Raw genomic sequence first — 16,910 nt, 5'->3', positions numbered from 1 at the left:
TTTGAACCGCCAGCCTTCTGGTGAGCAGTCAAGTGCCTTAGGCACTATGCTACCAGACATGTAAATGTATAGCACACATACATACACACACATATGTATATATATATATGTGTGTGTGTGTGTGTGTATATATATCTTTATGTGTGTGTATATATTTGTGTGTATATATATGTGTGTGTGTGTGTGTATATGTGTGTATGTATATATATATATAACTATATATATATATATCTTACTGATTCTGTTTCTCCAAAGAATTTTGAGTAAGACACAGGTACACCATACATCTCTTGCCTCTGCCCCCTCCTCCATGCCGTCCTCTCTGCCTAGGACTCAGTTTTACTCCATCACCCCTCATTTACTTTTTTCAAAACTTGCTTCAGCTTCACTCCCCTCAAGTCAGTATTGCCAGTATCTCCTCTTACCCCTGGCTTAATTATGTGCCCACCTCTGCCCCTGACCCCTCTGGGTTAGAGTGACCACATTACATTAGAGTCACTGATTTTCATGTTTCTTCCATTACTCACTGCCGTGCTGTTGGATCTGACTCTTAGTGACCCCTCATTGGGTTTCCGAGGCAGTATCACTACAGAAGTAGATTCCCCAACCTTCCTTCCAAGGAGTGGCTGGTGGGTTTGAACCGCCAGCTTTCTGGTTAGCAGTCAAATGCCTTAGGCACTATACCACCAGAGCTCCCAACAGATACTAGATTATGGTACATTTCTTTATCCCAAGTGCCTATTATATAGTACCTGGATCATAGAAGGGATTCAGTAAGTGTTTGGTAAATGAATTTAATGATTTTTGGCTGGTGTTTAAAGGTTTTTAAATTACTTGAGGACGCTAGTGTTTTCTGTTCTGTATCTGTATCATTTACGCTTGATGACTTTACATGGTAAATTCTTGAGAATCTTTTCTACAAAGAAAATTATGTGCTTTGGAATAATAAAGCAGGCAAACATCAGCCAGAGTCAGCAATTCTCTCCTTTTGTATAAAGTTATTTGTAAGAGAAAAAAAGGAGAGGAAAGAAAAAAGAAGGGCTTAATCTTAGTGTGAGAACTTTTTTTTTTCTTTTTCTCTTTTAAACCTGAACTGAAATAGACTACTTGTGTTTAGGGGAATTCCTATTGCTCGAATTTTATCCGTTGCCCTCCATCAGGTAAAACAAGGCAGTTGGATGACAGTGCTGAACTGTTTTCCATGCTATAAGCTGGAACATGGCCTATCAAGGACTTTTTTCTCTTCTGAATTGTGAATATTTTCATGAGTCAGATTCCCCAAAGCTCCTAAGACTCTCTACGTTCCTACATGACTGCTGGATAATAAGATTTATTTCTGCCCTCCACCTAGTTATTTCTGCCTTCTGACTTCAATTAACAGTCACTACATCCTGAAGTAGACTTGCCAAGTTGCATAAGCCCAATGCTTCATAAAGACATAAGAGGCCAACTGTACTCTGGTTTTCTATGAATGCTTAACTGTTGCTTTGGTCCTACTTGAAATCATGGCTTGATAGAAAAAGATCATTATCAAGGCCTTCATTTCTTTCTGACACAACTGTCATCATTTCAAGATAATTTGTAAAAAGAACAGGAATCTCTTCTTTAGTGACTCTGTTAGCTCAGTATGGACTTAGAATAACTTGCAGTAGTTTATATACTTCTTACTATTGTTTTCTCTGTCAGTGGCTCTTTCTTGTCTTATAATAAGAATTTATGAATGTATAGAAAAATTGTTATTTTAAGAAAGAATTATTATTGCGGCTGATGGGTTTGAACCACTGATCTTCCAGTTAGCAGCCACATGCTGTATCCACTATGCCACCAGAGCTCCTTATAAAATACATAAGTTGTATAATTTCTATTTCTCGAATGGGGTCAGTACCCTCCGTATCATCATTTTTAAAATGTCACATAAGCCTTTTTTTTTTTTTTAATTCTCAAAGCAGTCAATGTTTGATGTTAAAGGGGAAAAAATATGTAGAAGGGTATAGCCAAACTCATTGCCATCGAATCAATTAAAACTCATAGTTACCCTACAGAGTTTCCAAGACTGTAAATCTTGACAGAAGCAGATTGTCTCATGTTTCTCCTGCAGAACTGCTGATGAGTTTGAACTGCCAGCCTTTTGATTAGCAGCCCAATACTTTAACCATAGCACCACCAGAGCTCCTTAGAAGGGTGTAAACTAGAAATTTTCCCTCCTCATTCCTAGCCTTCAGTACTACTATCTAAAAGCTGTCACTGTTGGTAACATCTTCTTTCCATAAATTTTCTAACCATGTATGATTTTACTTAAATGTATACATACACAAATAGACTTTTCATACTTCTGCATCTTGCTTTTGTTTTCACTTAAAATACCTGAAATTTGTCACATCAGCACGTGTTAATCAGCCTCATTCTTTTTAGCAGCTGCGTGGGTTGCATTGTATGTATGTACCATAATTTATTGATGAACATTTGAGTAATTTCTGGTTTCACTGGTGCTGTGGTTAAGGCATTGGGCTGCTAACCAAAAGGTTGGCCTTTCAAACTCACCAGCTGCTCCTCAGGAGAAGACAAGGCAGTCTGCTTCCATAAATAGGTATAGCCTTGGAAACCCTCTAGGGGGTCGCTATGAGTCAGAATTGACTCGATGGCAATGGGATTATCTGGTTCTTGTTGAAGTTCTATTGTTCTAATCACAAACAATGAACATTCCTATAAGTTAAATACTGAGTAAAAGAGTACATGTTTTAAGTTTTTTTGAGATATTTCCAAATTAGCCTCTAAAGAGCTTGCAAAAATTTATACTTCCGCCAATATTATTTAAGAGTGTTTCCACAACTTCACTTACTAGTCTTCCATTGAGGTTTGAAATTTCTGCCATTCTAATAGATGAAAAGTGTCACTCCCTCTTAATAGGCCTTTGCAGAGTTATGTGTGTAGGGGAGCACTTTTTTTTCCCCCCATAGCCTTATTTGTCATTGTATATTTGTGTGAATTTTTTTTTTTTTCCTGTTGGATTTTTTGTGTTTGGCATATCCCTTTTTCTGAGAAGAAAAGAAACCCTTTACTGGGATAGGCTTCTCCTTAATTGATAGCCTACCAGTAGATCACAGGAATCCATAAATGTATGTATTCTATATGTGAATACTTGTACAAAACTCATTCACTCCGAACCCTAAAAGGAAACACAAGACCCTGATGAGAGAAAGGAAAGAGTCTGTCTGGGGATAGCTATGGGAAGTGGCCTCACCCTCTGTATTGAGTTTTTATGGCTGCATAACAAATTACCGCACACTTAGCAGCTCAACTCTGGTGGTGTAGTGCGTAGGGCATTTGACTGCTAACCAGAAGATTGAAGGTTCAAACCCCCCAGCCACTCCACAGAAGGAAGATTGGGCAATTTACTTCCATGAAGATTTACTGCCTCGAAAACCCAAAGAGGGTTGCTATGAGTCGGAATTGACTCGGTGGCAGTGAGTTTAGTTTTTTGGTTTTAGGAGCTCAAAACAACACCACTTACTAGTTCACAGTTTCCCTGGGATAGGAGTTCAGGCACAGTATGACTGGGTTCCCTGTTCAACACCCACAAAACTAAAATCAGGATGTTGACCGGCTCAGTTGTCCAGAGTCAGGATTCTCCTCAAGCTCATATGTTGTGGCAGAATTCAATTCCTGGTGACTGTAGGACTGACATCTGTGTCCTAGCTGGCTGTCAGCCATGGACCTCACCCAGCCTCTAGAGGCCACTCACATCCATTGCCACCTGACCCCCTCCATCGCCAAAGAGCAGAATCTCCCATGCGTTGAATCCTTCTCATGCTTCGAAGATCTCTGACTTCTCTGTTTCTGATCTCTAGACCCAGTTTGAAAGAGATCATGTTACTAGGACAGGCACACCCAGGATAATCTACCCATCTTAAACTTAACTGATTTGAGACCTTAATTACATCTGTGAAATCCCTTTACAGCAGTACTTAAATTAGTGTTTGACTGACTTACTGGGAGAAGGAATGTGTACCCCAAGGGATCGGAATCTTGGTGTCCATCTTAGAATTCTGCCTACTACACCCTCCACAGGCCTCCCTTCCTCGTAAGAAGCAGATGGAGCTTTTGGTTTAAGAAAAGCTGAAACATCCAATGCCAAAGGAAGGGGCCATGACTGGCATCCATCTAACCCCATGTACAACAAAATACATCCAGGTGGGATCTTGATCTGAGTGATGAAACAATAGAAAGGTAGTGGTAGTGAGAAAATCTCAAAATCCACACGTACAATAGAGAGGTCAGAAGACCTTCCTGACCAAGGATCAAAACATAATATTTCTGACTCCAAGTCTGTGCTCTTGATGCCTAGGCTACATGGTCCACCTAGATTCATTAACTGTCTGCACAAATGGATTTTGAGCCCTCTAGCCTTGCTATAGGAGCTCTGGTAGCATAGTGCCTAAGGCACTTGACGGCTGGCGGTTCAAACCCACCAGCCACTCCTCGGAGTAATGATACTGCCTCGGCAACCCAAGGAGGGGTCGCTTTGAGTCAGTCCGACTCGACGGCAAACAACAGCAACAGCAACAACAGCCTTGCTATTTCTTCTTAACATCGGTGTGTCCAGAGTGTGCCTCTGAGAGACCCTGGCCTTGGGTGTTCAGTAGAGCAGAATGACCCAAACCTAAGCAGGTGGTCTATTAAGGGGGACTATATTGATGAGCATTCTAAAAGAGCACTCTTTCTTCCTCTCCACCCCTGCCTCTGCCACCCCTCCCCACCTCTCTCCCACCTGGTGCTGTGATTCAGGCGCATTATACGGGACTTGCTTGAGACTGAAGAAATTTATATAAAAGAAATTAAGAGCATAATTGATGTAAGTAGATGGGGGGTTAAGAATATATTCAAACTGGAGAAGTGTTGTTGCCCAGGGTTGCCATATGTCGCTGGAATTGCCACCAAGGTTTCAGGTTTTGTAATGATACATTTGTCTCTCCAATAGGAGTATGAATATTTGTATGGCTCTTACTTCCTGTACCAAATACCTTCTAAAGGATCATTCCATGTCATAATTCCAGCAACACCCAACTAGGTTCGCTGTGTCCTTGACAGCAGTGGCTATTAGGACTTAATTGTTTTGAATAATTTAACAAGAGAGGGTTGTTTCTCATTGTTTAAAACAACTTTTTCTTTTCTGGCTTAAAGATGAAAATGTGTATTTCCCTATTTTCCTAAAGGGATAATCTTGAAGAAAAAACTGAGCACAAACTTATTCATTATTTTTTTACAACAAAATATCAGAAGCAACTCAGACATCCAATAATAATGAGAATGGTTAAATAAAGAATTATATGCAAGGTGAAATATCATTCAACTATGAAATAAAATTATTTTGAATAATACATAGTAACATTGATATGATATGATACAAAAATGCTTAAATTCTGGTGGCGGAATGCCTAAGGCATTTGACTGCTAACCAGAAGGCTGGCAATTCAAACCCACTACCAGCCACTCCTCGGAAGTAAGACTGGGCAATCTACTTCCATAGAGATGACACCTCGGAAACCCAAGGAGGGGTCGCTACGAGTCAGAATCGACTCAATGGCAGTGAGTTTGTTTTGTTTTTTGTTATAAAAGTTTATAAGCTGAGCCTAAAATATATATGAAAAAACAATACAAAGTTATATATGTACTATGATAACAACCACAGGAAATAAGTTATCTAAAAGCCATTAAGGAAATATAATAAAATATGAATGTATCCATTAGGTCATACAGTTGGTTATGTTTTTTCCTTTCTTTCATACTTGACTTATATAACTTATAAATATTTAAAAAATATATTTGTTTTCCCTATAAAAATGCCTTTTATTATCATTGCCATTAAATCATCACCTTCTGAAAACAGAAATGTGAGAAAAATTGTATCAAAACAAAGTGTCTGATAGAATAGCTTTCAGAAAACATGTGTGCTCTATTCCCCAAATAGTTTATTAACGTTTTGGTTCCTGGAGTAGCTAATTCAGATCATCTCTTATGTATTTCTATCTTTAAAACCTACCTTGTTTCCACCCCCTGCAGGGATATATCACACCAATGGATTTTATTTGGCTAAAGCATCTGATCCCAGATGTTCTTCAAAATAACAAGGACTTTCTCTTTGGGAATATTAGAGAACTTTATGAATTTCACAACAGGTATATAATAATCCAAATTATCAGGGAAAATGGAAAGTAGGGAAGAGAAGGGTGGGAAGTCAGGCTGATGGAATTTGAAGAGGACAGTGCCTAGAGCTTTCTAGGTAGAAGCAAGTGGCCCAGAGTCAGCAGATTGGGTTGCGTTAGGTTGGAGGGTGAGGAGGGGAGAAGCACCACAAGAGCACTGATGAAGAAAGGAAAAGACACTAATGGAGCACGTACTAAGAGTCAGGCGTCTGTGTTGTATTCATTGTGTGTTCCTTTGTCCATTTGTTGATTCATACTTAAGTATTTATTGCACGCTTGTTCTGTGCCAGCAGCTATGTTCTGCATTGGGAATATGAAGATGACTAAGACACTGGTTTATTTACCTATTATCATTGAGTAATGCTGGAAATGAGGGTGTTAGAAAATGTTGTCCCTTTAGCCCAGTGCTGCTTGGGTGCCGAGTTCTAGAGAATGAAAGGACAAAGGGACTTTGGAAATCATGTTTCAGTGTTCTCGTATTGCTGCAGCCTGCTTACTCACTCTACTCCCTTTGATGACTTCCAAGGTCACACATCCTGTTAATGGAGGGGACAAGACTGCTTGGTGAATTGAACTACAGCGGTTTCCTACCCTGTTCTGTCTATTAGTTACAAAATTAAAATGGAAATCTCATTTCTACTGCTTTCAAGCTGTATGTCCCTGGAGAAGCTATTTAGGCTCTTTGAGCCTGGAGATTCCGTTTATAAACCCCTACCTTGCAGGAGCTGGTGGAGGATTAAATAAGATACTGTTTTTAAAGGACTTAGCTTGTGTTTGACACGTAGTAAGCTCTCAATGATGTTAGTAATTGCAGCAGTACAACAGTTCTTGTCAATATTATCATGTAGTGGGGAGCAAAGTGTGTCCAGTCAGTCTCTGGCTGGTGGGTGGTTTCAGTGTGATCTTAGTAGTGCCACAGAATACATATTTTCTTCCAAATCAGTGTTTTGAAGATAAGTCAAAAGCAATAAAGGATGGACAACATTTTTCTAGACCTCTTAAGACCTTATGTGGTTTTACTTCTTTTTAAAAAAGTGTTTTTTTTTTTTAACTCTATGCATGTAAAAATAAAAGTACTGTTATGCTTTTTTTCCCTAGGACTTTTCTAAAAGAATTGGAAAAATGCACTGAAAATCCTGAACTTCTGGCACGTTGCTTTCTCAAGAGAGTAAGTCAATGCTTCCAATCAATCAAAATAACTATGTGCTTAAAGTAAACCCTTAATTTTATTCATAAGTAACAAGGACAAAAGAAACACCAGTGCCCTAAAACCTTCTGCCTTCTGAATGCAAAGCAGAAGTCCTGGGCAGCGCCTTTGCTCTCCCAACTTTATGTCACTCACTTCGCCCAGTGTGAGAGTAAGTCCACGTTGACCGATACATGGGAGCAACTGTGAGCCTGGCTTCCTAAAAGCTCTATCAAATGAAAGGCTAACCACAGACAGCCCCAAAAGCAGACTATCTTCCTCTTCTGAGTGACTGAGCTGAACATCCAGGCCTTCAAACCCCTTCAAAATGGTTCAGTGATTGCTGTTGTAAACAGGGGCCCTGTATCTGTTACATAGAAACCAAATCTGTTGCCTGTGGAATTTTGATCCAAATAGGAAACAAACAGTTGTGCCTCACTCAAAGATGGTGGCTAACTACTCTGCTTTGAATGTGTGTTGCTCTCCAGAGTCCTGCCAATAATCCATTCTCTCTCATCAGACTCCTGAAACTTTCAGGAGAAAGGACTGTGACAGGACTTTTGGTAAGCAACATTATTGCAAGATTCTGGAGAGTAACACACATTAAAAGCATCATGGTCAGCCACCATCTTTGACCAAGGCACAGTTGTTTGTTTCCTTCTTGGATCACAATACCATGGGCAACAGATTTGGTTGTTATACAATGCATACTCAGCCTTGTTCATGGCAGCAATTACTGAACTGTTTTTTAACCGGTTTGAAGCCATGCAAGCATCATACAGCAAGCTTAAAGTCCTGTGCTAACATTGTACTAACATGCTTAAGAGGGGTAGTCTTGGTGTTAATCTAATAATCTCAGTAAATATATTTTATTCCTTTTTCTAAATAGAAAATAGTTCGAAAATTTTAAATCTACAGACTGTCTTAGGATTTTCACCCAACTTTTGAACTTCCTGTCCTATGCCTCCCACAAACTCCCCTTCCCCACCACCCCAGACTTCACCGTTTGCCCTTCCTTCTCCACATCCTACTTGGGCAACCAAAAGGCTACTTTGGCCAGTGGTGCTCCCTTGGATCTGGAGCTGGCACAGAGAACTGTTGAACTGAACACCATTTTTCACCAAGAAATTTCTTTCCCTTTACAATGACCATGAAGCTTATCCTAGGGCCTTCTACTTCATTAAATATGTCCCCTTCTTTCTCTCCCAGCTACATATACCTCCTTCTCATTCTCTGTCTTTTCTTTCTTTGACGGGCCTCAGATAAGGTTATTATCAAACAATCTTAAATGTTTAAACAACCCACATTATGACTGATAAGTATAATGTAAGCTGAAAGCAAAATTTCCCAGGTTTTAAGGTATTTGACATAATGGAGAAACAGAATCTGCAATTCTTACAGCTCTTGACCATCTTAGAAGTACCCTTCCATGACTCTCTATGGCCTTTTCATCACAACCTGACTATGTTGTTGTTGTTATGTGCCGTCGAGTCAGACCTGACTCATAGCAACCCCTCCTTGGGTTTCTGAGGCAGTATCACTACAGAAGTAGATTGCCCAACCTTCCTTCCAAGGAGTGGCTGGTGGGTTTGAACCTCCAGCCTTCTGGTTAGCAGTCAAGTGCCTTAGGCATAGGGACCAGCTTTTCTTCAAGTACTAGAATTCAAGATACACTAAAATTCTTTTGTACCCAATCTGACTACTTTGCATTTTTAATTACTGTTATAGCATTATTATTGTGTTATATACTGTTTTGCACTCACCAAACCACCAAACTCTAGTTTCAGAGTTCAGAAATATTTTATGGTTGTTTATATCATTTACTGGGAGCTCTAATGGCATAGTGCCTAAGGCATTTGACTGCTAAACAGAAGGCTGGTGGTTCAAATCCACCAGTCACTCGTTGGAAGGAAGACTGGGCAATCTACTTCCATAGAGATAATGCCTCAGAAACCCAGGGAGGGGTCGCTATGAGTCGGAACTGACTGGACGGCAGTGAGTTTGTTTTTTTAATATCATTATTGCAAAGACTTATTTAAATTGTTGAATGAAAAAAAGATCAAGTTCCTGTAGGGGAAAGAAAGTGGATATAATCAAATAAAAATTATTTAAATATGAAGAAATGGTCAGGGAATTGCTGACTAAACATTTTCTTGGACAAATTCCTCTCCTATACTTTTGCAAAGCTTTTTATAGCCCTATGCCCTTGGGAGGGACTTTAGAGTTAAACCCTGTGTGTAATCTTATATGCTTTATGGTGTTGGAGACAAAATACAAGTATTAAATCCTTATCAAACACAAAGTTACTAATCTTTGACAAGCAAAGTAATTAAAAACTACAATTACCTAATCTTTGAGAAACCTGAGAGGGAATTGGCGACCGCTGTATGAAGAAGTCTATTTATTAGGCAGTGAGACAAGACCATTGGCTTTACTATAATGGTTTACGTTTTCTCAATAAAGAACTGAAATAATTTTCTGGCCAAATGTTTTCATCAGACTGTAACTTGTAGCATCTAGGAAGATTCTGCCCCGAAGACTAAGCTGTATGTATATTGTATTTATTTGTCAGTCGTTTACTTTGAGTCATTTACTTTGAGTTATATTTGATCTGAGATCTCATGTGGTAAAATGGAAAGAGCACTGGGATGGGATTCAGCAAATATAACTTCTCATCCAAGTTGAGTCTCTCACTATCTGCATGACCTTAAGTAAGTTACTTAAACCCTTTGAGTCTCACTTTCCTCATCCATCCAACAGACTTAATGTAAATTTGTTGTGAGGATCAAATAAAATAATGCATGCGGAAGTGTCTGCAAAGTGAGAACTGCTTTGTCAATAGCTATCATTTGTTGAGTACTTTGCATGTGTGGAGCATTTATTGACAGGTTTATACATCGTCTTATTTAATCCTCACAACAATCTTAGGAATTGACTGCTGTTAGGAGCCCATTTAACAGATGAGGAAACTGAAGTCTAGGAAGGTTAAGTAATTGACATCAAGCCGTACAGTTTGTAATTGGCAAAGCCAGGAACTGAACCTAGGATATCCACCATAAGAGACCAAAGTCTTAATCCATAAGCAGTCTTGACTCCTTATGTGAGTATGAGATTTTGATAGCGATTTTTTGTATAATGATGTGAGGGGAATCAAGCACTACCATGTGCTTCTGGCTAGTACACACCCTTTCTGCAAGAAATTTTGGGCTTCTAAAAGCAGATTTAGATTAATACATGTATTTCAGTACTTGAAGACCTAACATGTTCTGTGTTGCTCAAAGGGCAGAATCAGGAACAAGGAGTGAAGGTTTCAGGAAGGTAGATTCAGCTCAGCATCCACCAGTAGAATCAGGTCTATCTCTGGTAATGTTTGGAGAAAGGTGTTTGACTACTGAGGATGTTGTACTGAGTAGAAGGCTGGGTCTCCAAAGTTTCCACCAGCTTCTGATAATCTTCTGGTATGTGAATCGTGAAAGCCTGAAATTTTTAGGGGCCAGTAGCTGAAATTTTTAGGGGCTAGTAGCCACTGTCTTTGTACTCTGACAGACAAAGTGTTGGTGAGATACCTTAACCAATTTAAAGTACTTTATAAGCCTGGCCTTTAGTATGGCTAGAATATTACCCCATGGATTGCTACATCAAGGGAGCCCTTGAGTTTAACAATGTACCTAGCCCAATGCTTAGGACATCACAATCATTCAATAGATAGTTCTTGAGTGAATGAATAAATGTCTGTATTGATGTTAAGCACCACTTGTCTATCAGTTTGTTGTATTGTGATGGCTTATGTATTGCTATGCTACTGGAAGCTATGGCACCAGTATTTCAAATACCAACAGGGTCACCCATGATTGACAGGTTTTAGTGGAGCTTCCATTCTAAGATACACTAGGAAGGAGGACCTGGCGATCTACTTCTGAAAAAATTGACCAGTGAAAACCTTATGAGTAACATTGGAACATTGTCTGATATAGTGTCATAAAATGAGCCCCTCAGGTTAGAAGACACTCAAAATATGAATGGGGAAGAGCTGCTGTGGTAGTTCAGGGTATGTGTCAACTTGGCTAGGCCTTGTTTTGAGTGGCTGGCAGCTGGATGCACTTATTCTCCATGATAAGACTGGTAATTAACTCCATGGTAGAATCTACTGTAAGCAGCTGAATAGCTCCCTTAGAGATGTGATCTGCTTCCACTATATAAAAAGATACTTTGAGAAAGATCTTGGAGCTTTTTGGCACATATGGATCTTACATTTGGCTGAATTTTCATCTCAGTGGCCTGCCATGTTATCTGCTGGTCTTGAGACTGTTTCTGCACTTGGACTAGTGGCCTTCCGTGTTGCTTAATAATCTTGGGACTTTTTACTTGCCATTTAACTTGTCAGCCTTGGGTTTGTCAGCCTCAACAGCCAGCAGCTGCCTGAGTTAAGAGACATCTCCAGCTCCAGGGGGCTGGGAGCAAGGGGCAGAGCTGAAGCCCAAGGTTGAGGGACTTTCACCCAGCACCTAGAGCTAGCACTTTGAACTCAGACTTCTTGCCTCCTATACTGTAAGACAATAAATCCCTGCTTATTAAAGCCACCCACTTGTGGTATTTTCTGTTAGAGGAGCACTAGAAGACTGAAACAGCTGCCTTCTCACAGTAGAGTTGACCTTACTAACACATATGGAATAAAGCTCTCAGGACCTTCATTTGCTGATGTGGTATGACTCAAAATGAGAAGAAATAGCTGTAAATATCCATTAATAATCGGAGCATGGAAGGTATAAAGTATGAGTCTAGGAAAGTTGGAAGTCATAAAAAATAAAATGGAACACATAAAAATCGATATCCTAGGCATTAATGAGCTGAAATGGTCTGGTATTGGCCATTTTGAATCAGACAATATATGGTCTACTCTATCAGGAATGACAAATTGAAGAGGAATGTCATCACATTCATCATCAAAAAGAAAATTTCACAATATATCCTGAAGTACAACACTCAGTAAGGATAATATCCATACTCCTACAAGGAAAAACAGTTAATATGACTATCATTTAAATTTACACACCAACCTCTAATCCCAAGATGAAAAAATGGAAAGTTTTTTTTTTTTTTTTTTTTACCAACTATCAGTCTGAAACTGATCAAACATGCATTAAGACTCATTGATAATTACTGGTGATTGGACAGTAAAAGTTAGAAACAAAGAGGAAGGGTCAGTAGCTAGAAAATAAAGTCTTGGTGATAAGAAATGATGCTGGTGATATGATAGAATTTTCCAAAACCAACAACTTCTTCATTGCAAATGCCTTTTCAACAACATGAATGGCAGCTATATAGATGGATTTCACAGTAATCAAATCGACTACATTTGCGGAAAGAAACAATGCAGAAGTTCAGTGTCATCAGTCACAACAAGGGTAAGGGCCAACTGTGGAACAGACCATCAATTGTTCTAATGCAAGTTGAAGCTGAAGAAATAAAAATTACTCCATGAGAGCCAAAGTACAACCTTGAGTATATCCCACCTGAATTTAGAGACCGTCTCAAGAATACATTTGATGCACTGAACACTAATGACAAAAGACAAGACAAGTTGTGGAATGACATCAAAGACATCACACATGAAGAAAGCAAAAGATCATTAAAAAGAATAGAAAGAACGAAAAGGCCAAGATGAGTGTCAAAAGAGACTCTGAAACTTACTTTAGAATGGAGAGTAGCTAAAGTAATGGAAGGTTAAAGTAAAAGGTCTGAACAGAAGATTTCAAAGAGCAGCTTGAGAAGACAAAGTAAAGTATGATAATGAAATGTGCAAAGATCTAGAATTCAGAAACCACAAATGAAGGTCACACTCATCATTTCTCAGTCTGAAAGAACTGAAGGAAATATTTAAGCCTCATGTTGCAATATTGAAGGATTCTATGGGAAAAATCCACCACTAGTCTATCATACTATGGTGGCATGTGGGTTGCTGCAAGGCTGGAGGTTATGCCACCGGTATTTGACATGCTAACAGGGTCACACATGGTGGACAGTGTTCAGAAGAGCTTCCAGATGAAGATAGATGGGAAGAAGGATGGGACCATCCACTCTGAAAAAAACTGGTCACCAAAAACCTTTTGAATAGCAGTGAAATACTATCTGATATATTACTGGAAAACTTTGTGAATAGCCATGAAACATTGTCCAATATAGTGCTGAAAGATGAGCCTCTGAGGTTGGAAGGTACTCAAAATATGACTGGGGAAGAGCTGCCTCTTCAAAGTAGAGTTGACCTTAATGACATGAATGGTGTAAAGCTTACAGGACCTTCATTTACTGATGGGGCACATCTCAAAATGGAAAGAAACAGCTACAAACAACCATTAATAATTGGAACATGGAGTGCATGAAGTATGAATCTAGGAAAATTGTCAAAAGTGAAATGGGACGGATAAAGATTGATATCCTAAGCATTAGTGAGCTGAAATGGACTGGGATTGGCCATTTTGAATCAGACAGTCATGAGATCTACCATGTCAGGAATGACAGATTAAAGAGGAATGGCTTTGCATTCATCATGAAAAAGAACACCTCAAGATTGATCCTGAAGTACAGTGTTGTCAGTGATAGGATAATGTCCATATGCCTACAAAGAAGACTGGTTAATACCATTATCATTTAAATTTATGCACCAACTACTAAAGCCAAAGATGAGGAAATTGAAGATTTTTACCAACTACTGCAGTTTGAAATTGACAAAACATCTAATCAAGATGTATTGATTATTGCTGGAGATAGGAATGTAAAAGTTGGAAACAAAGAAGAATTCTCAATAGTTGGAAAATATGGCCTTGGTTATAGAAATGATGCTGGAGATTGGATGATAGAATTTTGCAAGACCAATGACTTATTCATTACAAATACTTTTTTTCTACAACATATGCCATGGCTATACACGTGGTCCTCACCAGGTGGAATGCACAGAAATAAGATCAACTACATATGTGGAAAGAGGTGAAGGAGAAGTTCAATATTATCAGTTAAAACAAGGCCAGGAGCTGACTGTGGAACAGACTATCAGTTGCTCATATGCAAGTTCAAGTTGAAACTAAAGAAAATTAAAATAAATCCACAAGAGCCAAAATACGACCTTAATTATATCCCACCTGAATTTAGAGACCATGTTAAGATTAGATTTGATCATTGAACACCAATGACCGATGACCAGACAAGTTGTAGGATAATATCAAGAACATCATACATGAAAAAAGCAGGAAAGGAAGAAAAGACCAAAATGGATGTTACAAGAGAATTTGAAACTTGCTCTTAAATGCAGAGTAGCTAAGGCAAATGGAAGAAATGCTAAAATAAAAGAACTGAACAGAAGATTTCAAAGGGCAGCTTGAGAAGACAAAGTAAAGTATTATAATGAAATGTGCAAAGACCTGGAGTTCGGAAACCAACAGGGAAGAACACACTCAGCATTTCTCAAGCTGAGAGAACTGAAGAAAAAAAATCAAGCCACTAGTTGCAATATTAAAGGATTATGTGGGCAAAATACTGAACAGTGCAGGAAGCATCAAACAGTCACTGTATCAAAAGAATTGGTCGATGTCCTACTATTTCAGAAGGTAGTATATGATCAAGAAACAATAATATTGAAGGAAGAAGTCCAAGCTGGACTGAAAGCATTGATGAAAAACAAGACTCCAGGAATTGGCTGAATACCCATTGAGATGTTTCGATAAATGGATGCAGCATTGGAGTGACTTACCCATTTATGCCAAGAAATTTGGAAGACACCTACCTGGCCAACTGACTGAAGAGATTTATATTTGTTCCCATTCCAAAGAAAGGCAATCCAACAGAATGTGGAAATCATCAAACAATATCATTAATATCACATGCAAGTAAAATTTTACTGAAGACAATTCACAAATGTGTGTAGTGGTATATTGACAAAGAACTTCCAGAAATTCAAGCTGGATTCAGAAGAGGACAAGGAACAAGGGATATTACTGCTGATGTCAGATGGATCTTAGCTGAAAACAAAGAATTCCAAAAAGATGTCTATCTGTGTTTAACTGACTGCAAAAGCATTTGACTGTGTGGATCCTAACAAATTATGGATAACATTGCAAAGAATGGGAATTCTGGAACACTTAATTATCCTCATGAGGAAACTGTACATAGTACCAAAAGATTGTCATTCAAACAGAACAAGGGCATACAGCATAGTTTAACATCAGGAAGGGTGTACATCAGGGTTTTATCCTTTCACCATACTTATTCAATCTCTCTGCTGAGCAGATAATCCTAGAAGCTGGACTATATGAAGAAGAACGTGGTGGCATCAGGATTGGAGGAAGAACCATTAGCAACCTGAAATATGCAGATGACACAACCTTGCTTGCTGAAAGTGAAGACTTGAAGCAGTTAGTAATGAAGATCAGTCTTCAGTATTGATTACACCTCAACAAAAAGAAAATGAAAATTCTCACAATTGGACCAATAAGCAACTAAATGGAGAAAAGATTGAAGTTGTCAGGGATTTCATTTTACTTGGATACACAGTCAACACCCATGGAAGCAACAGTCAAGAAATCAGATGTCCTATTGCTCTGGTGGTGTAATGCCTAAGGAATTTGACTGCTAACCAGAAGGCTGGTAGTTCAAACCCACCAGCGACTCCTTGGAAGGAAGGTTGGGCAATCTACGTCTGTAGTAGTACTGCCTTGGAAACCCAAGGAGGGGTCGCTATGAGTCAGATCTGACTCAGCGGCAGTGAGTTTGGTTTTGGTTTGATTGAACTGGGAAAATCTGCTGCAAAAGACCTCTTTAAAGTGTTAAGAATAAAAGATGTCACTTTGAAAACTAAGGTGTTCCTGACCCAACCTATGGTCTTTTCAGTCGCAACATATACATGTGAAAGCTGGACAATGAATAAGGAAGACCAAAGAAGAGTTGATGCCTTTGAATTGTAGTGTTAGTGAAAAATACCAAAAATACCATGGACTACCTGAAGAATCAAATCTGTGCTGGAAGAAGTACAGCTGGAGTCCCCTTTGGAAGTGAGCATGGCCAGACTTCATCTCATGGTCATGTTGTTAGAAGGCACCATTCGCTGGAGAAAGATATCATGCTTGGTAAAGTAGAGGGTCAGCAAAGACGGAGAAGACTCTCAACAAGATGTACTGACACAGTGGCTCCAACGATGGGCTCAAGCTTAGCAAGGATTGTGGAGATGGTGAAGGACAGGGCAATGTTTCATTCTATTGTACACAGGGTTGCTATGAGTCAGAGATGACTCAATGGCACCTAACAACAATAGCAACAATGTGGGGAAAACATTTAATGATGCATGAAACATCAAAAAAAGATGGAAGTAATACACAGTCACTGTACCTAAGAAGGTTGGTGGTTCAAACCCACCAGACACTCTGTGGCAAGAAGACAGGGCACTCTACTTCCGTAAAGATTTACCACCTCAGAAACCCAAAGGGGGTCACTATGAGTTGGAATTAATTCAATGACAGTGACTTTGGGTTTTT

At 39.1% G+C, this 16,910-nt stretch overlaps 1 protein-coding gene across 1 annotated transcript in view; it reads left to right on the top strand.

Moving 5' to 3' along the window:
* Positions 1-16,910, top strand: part of MCF2L2 (MCF.2 cell line derived transforming sequence-like 2) — a 334,093-nt gene that overhangs the window by 247,769 nt on the left and 69,414 nt on the right. The window contains exons 16-18 of the mRNA XM_007936022.1: positions 4,786-4,852; positions 6,061-6,176; positions 7,302-7,371. Of these exons, the coding sequence (XP_007934213.1) occupies positions 4,786-4,852; positions 6,061-6,176; positions 7,302-7,371 (253 nt within the window). The remainder of the gene's footprint in view (positions 1-4,785; positions 4,853-6,060; positions 6,177-7,301; positions 7,372-16,910) is intronic.

Source organism: Orycteropus afer, unplaced genomic scaffold, assembly GCF_000298275.1.
Source record: "Orycteropus afer afer isolate SDZICR_OR568_19922 unplaced genomic scaffold, OryAfe1.0 scaffold00032, whole genome shotgun sequence".
Classification (NCBI taxonomy): domain Eukaryota; kingdom Metazoa; phylum Chordata; class Mammalia; order Tubulidentata; family Orycteropodidae; genus Orycteropus; species Orycteropus afer.
The sequence above is the reverse complement of the archived record's forward strand: the minus strand, read 5'-3'. Positions and strand labels throughout refer to the sequence as shown.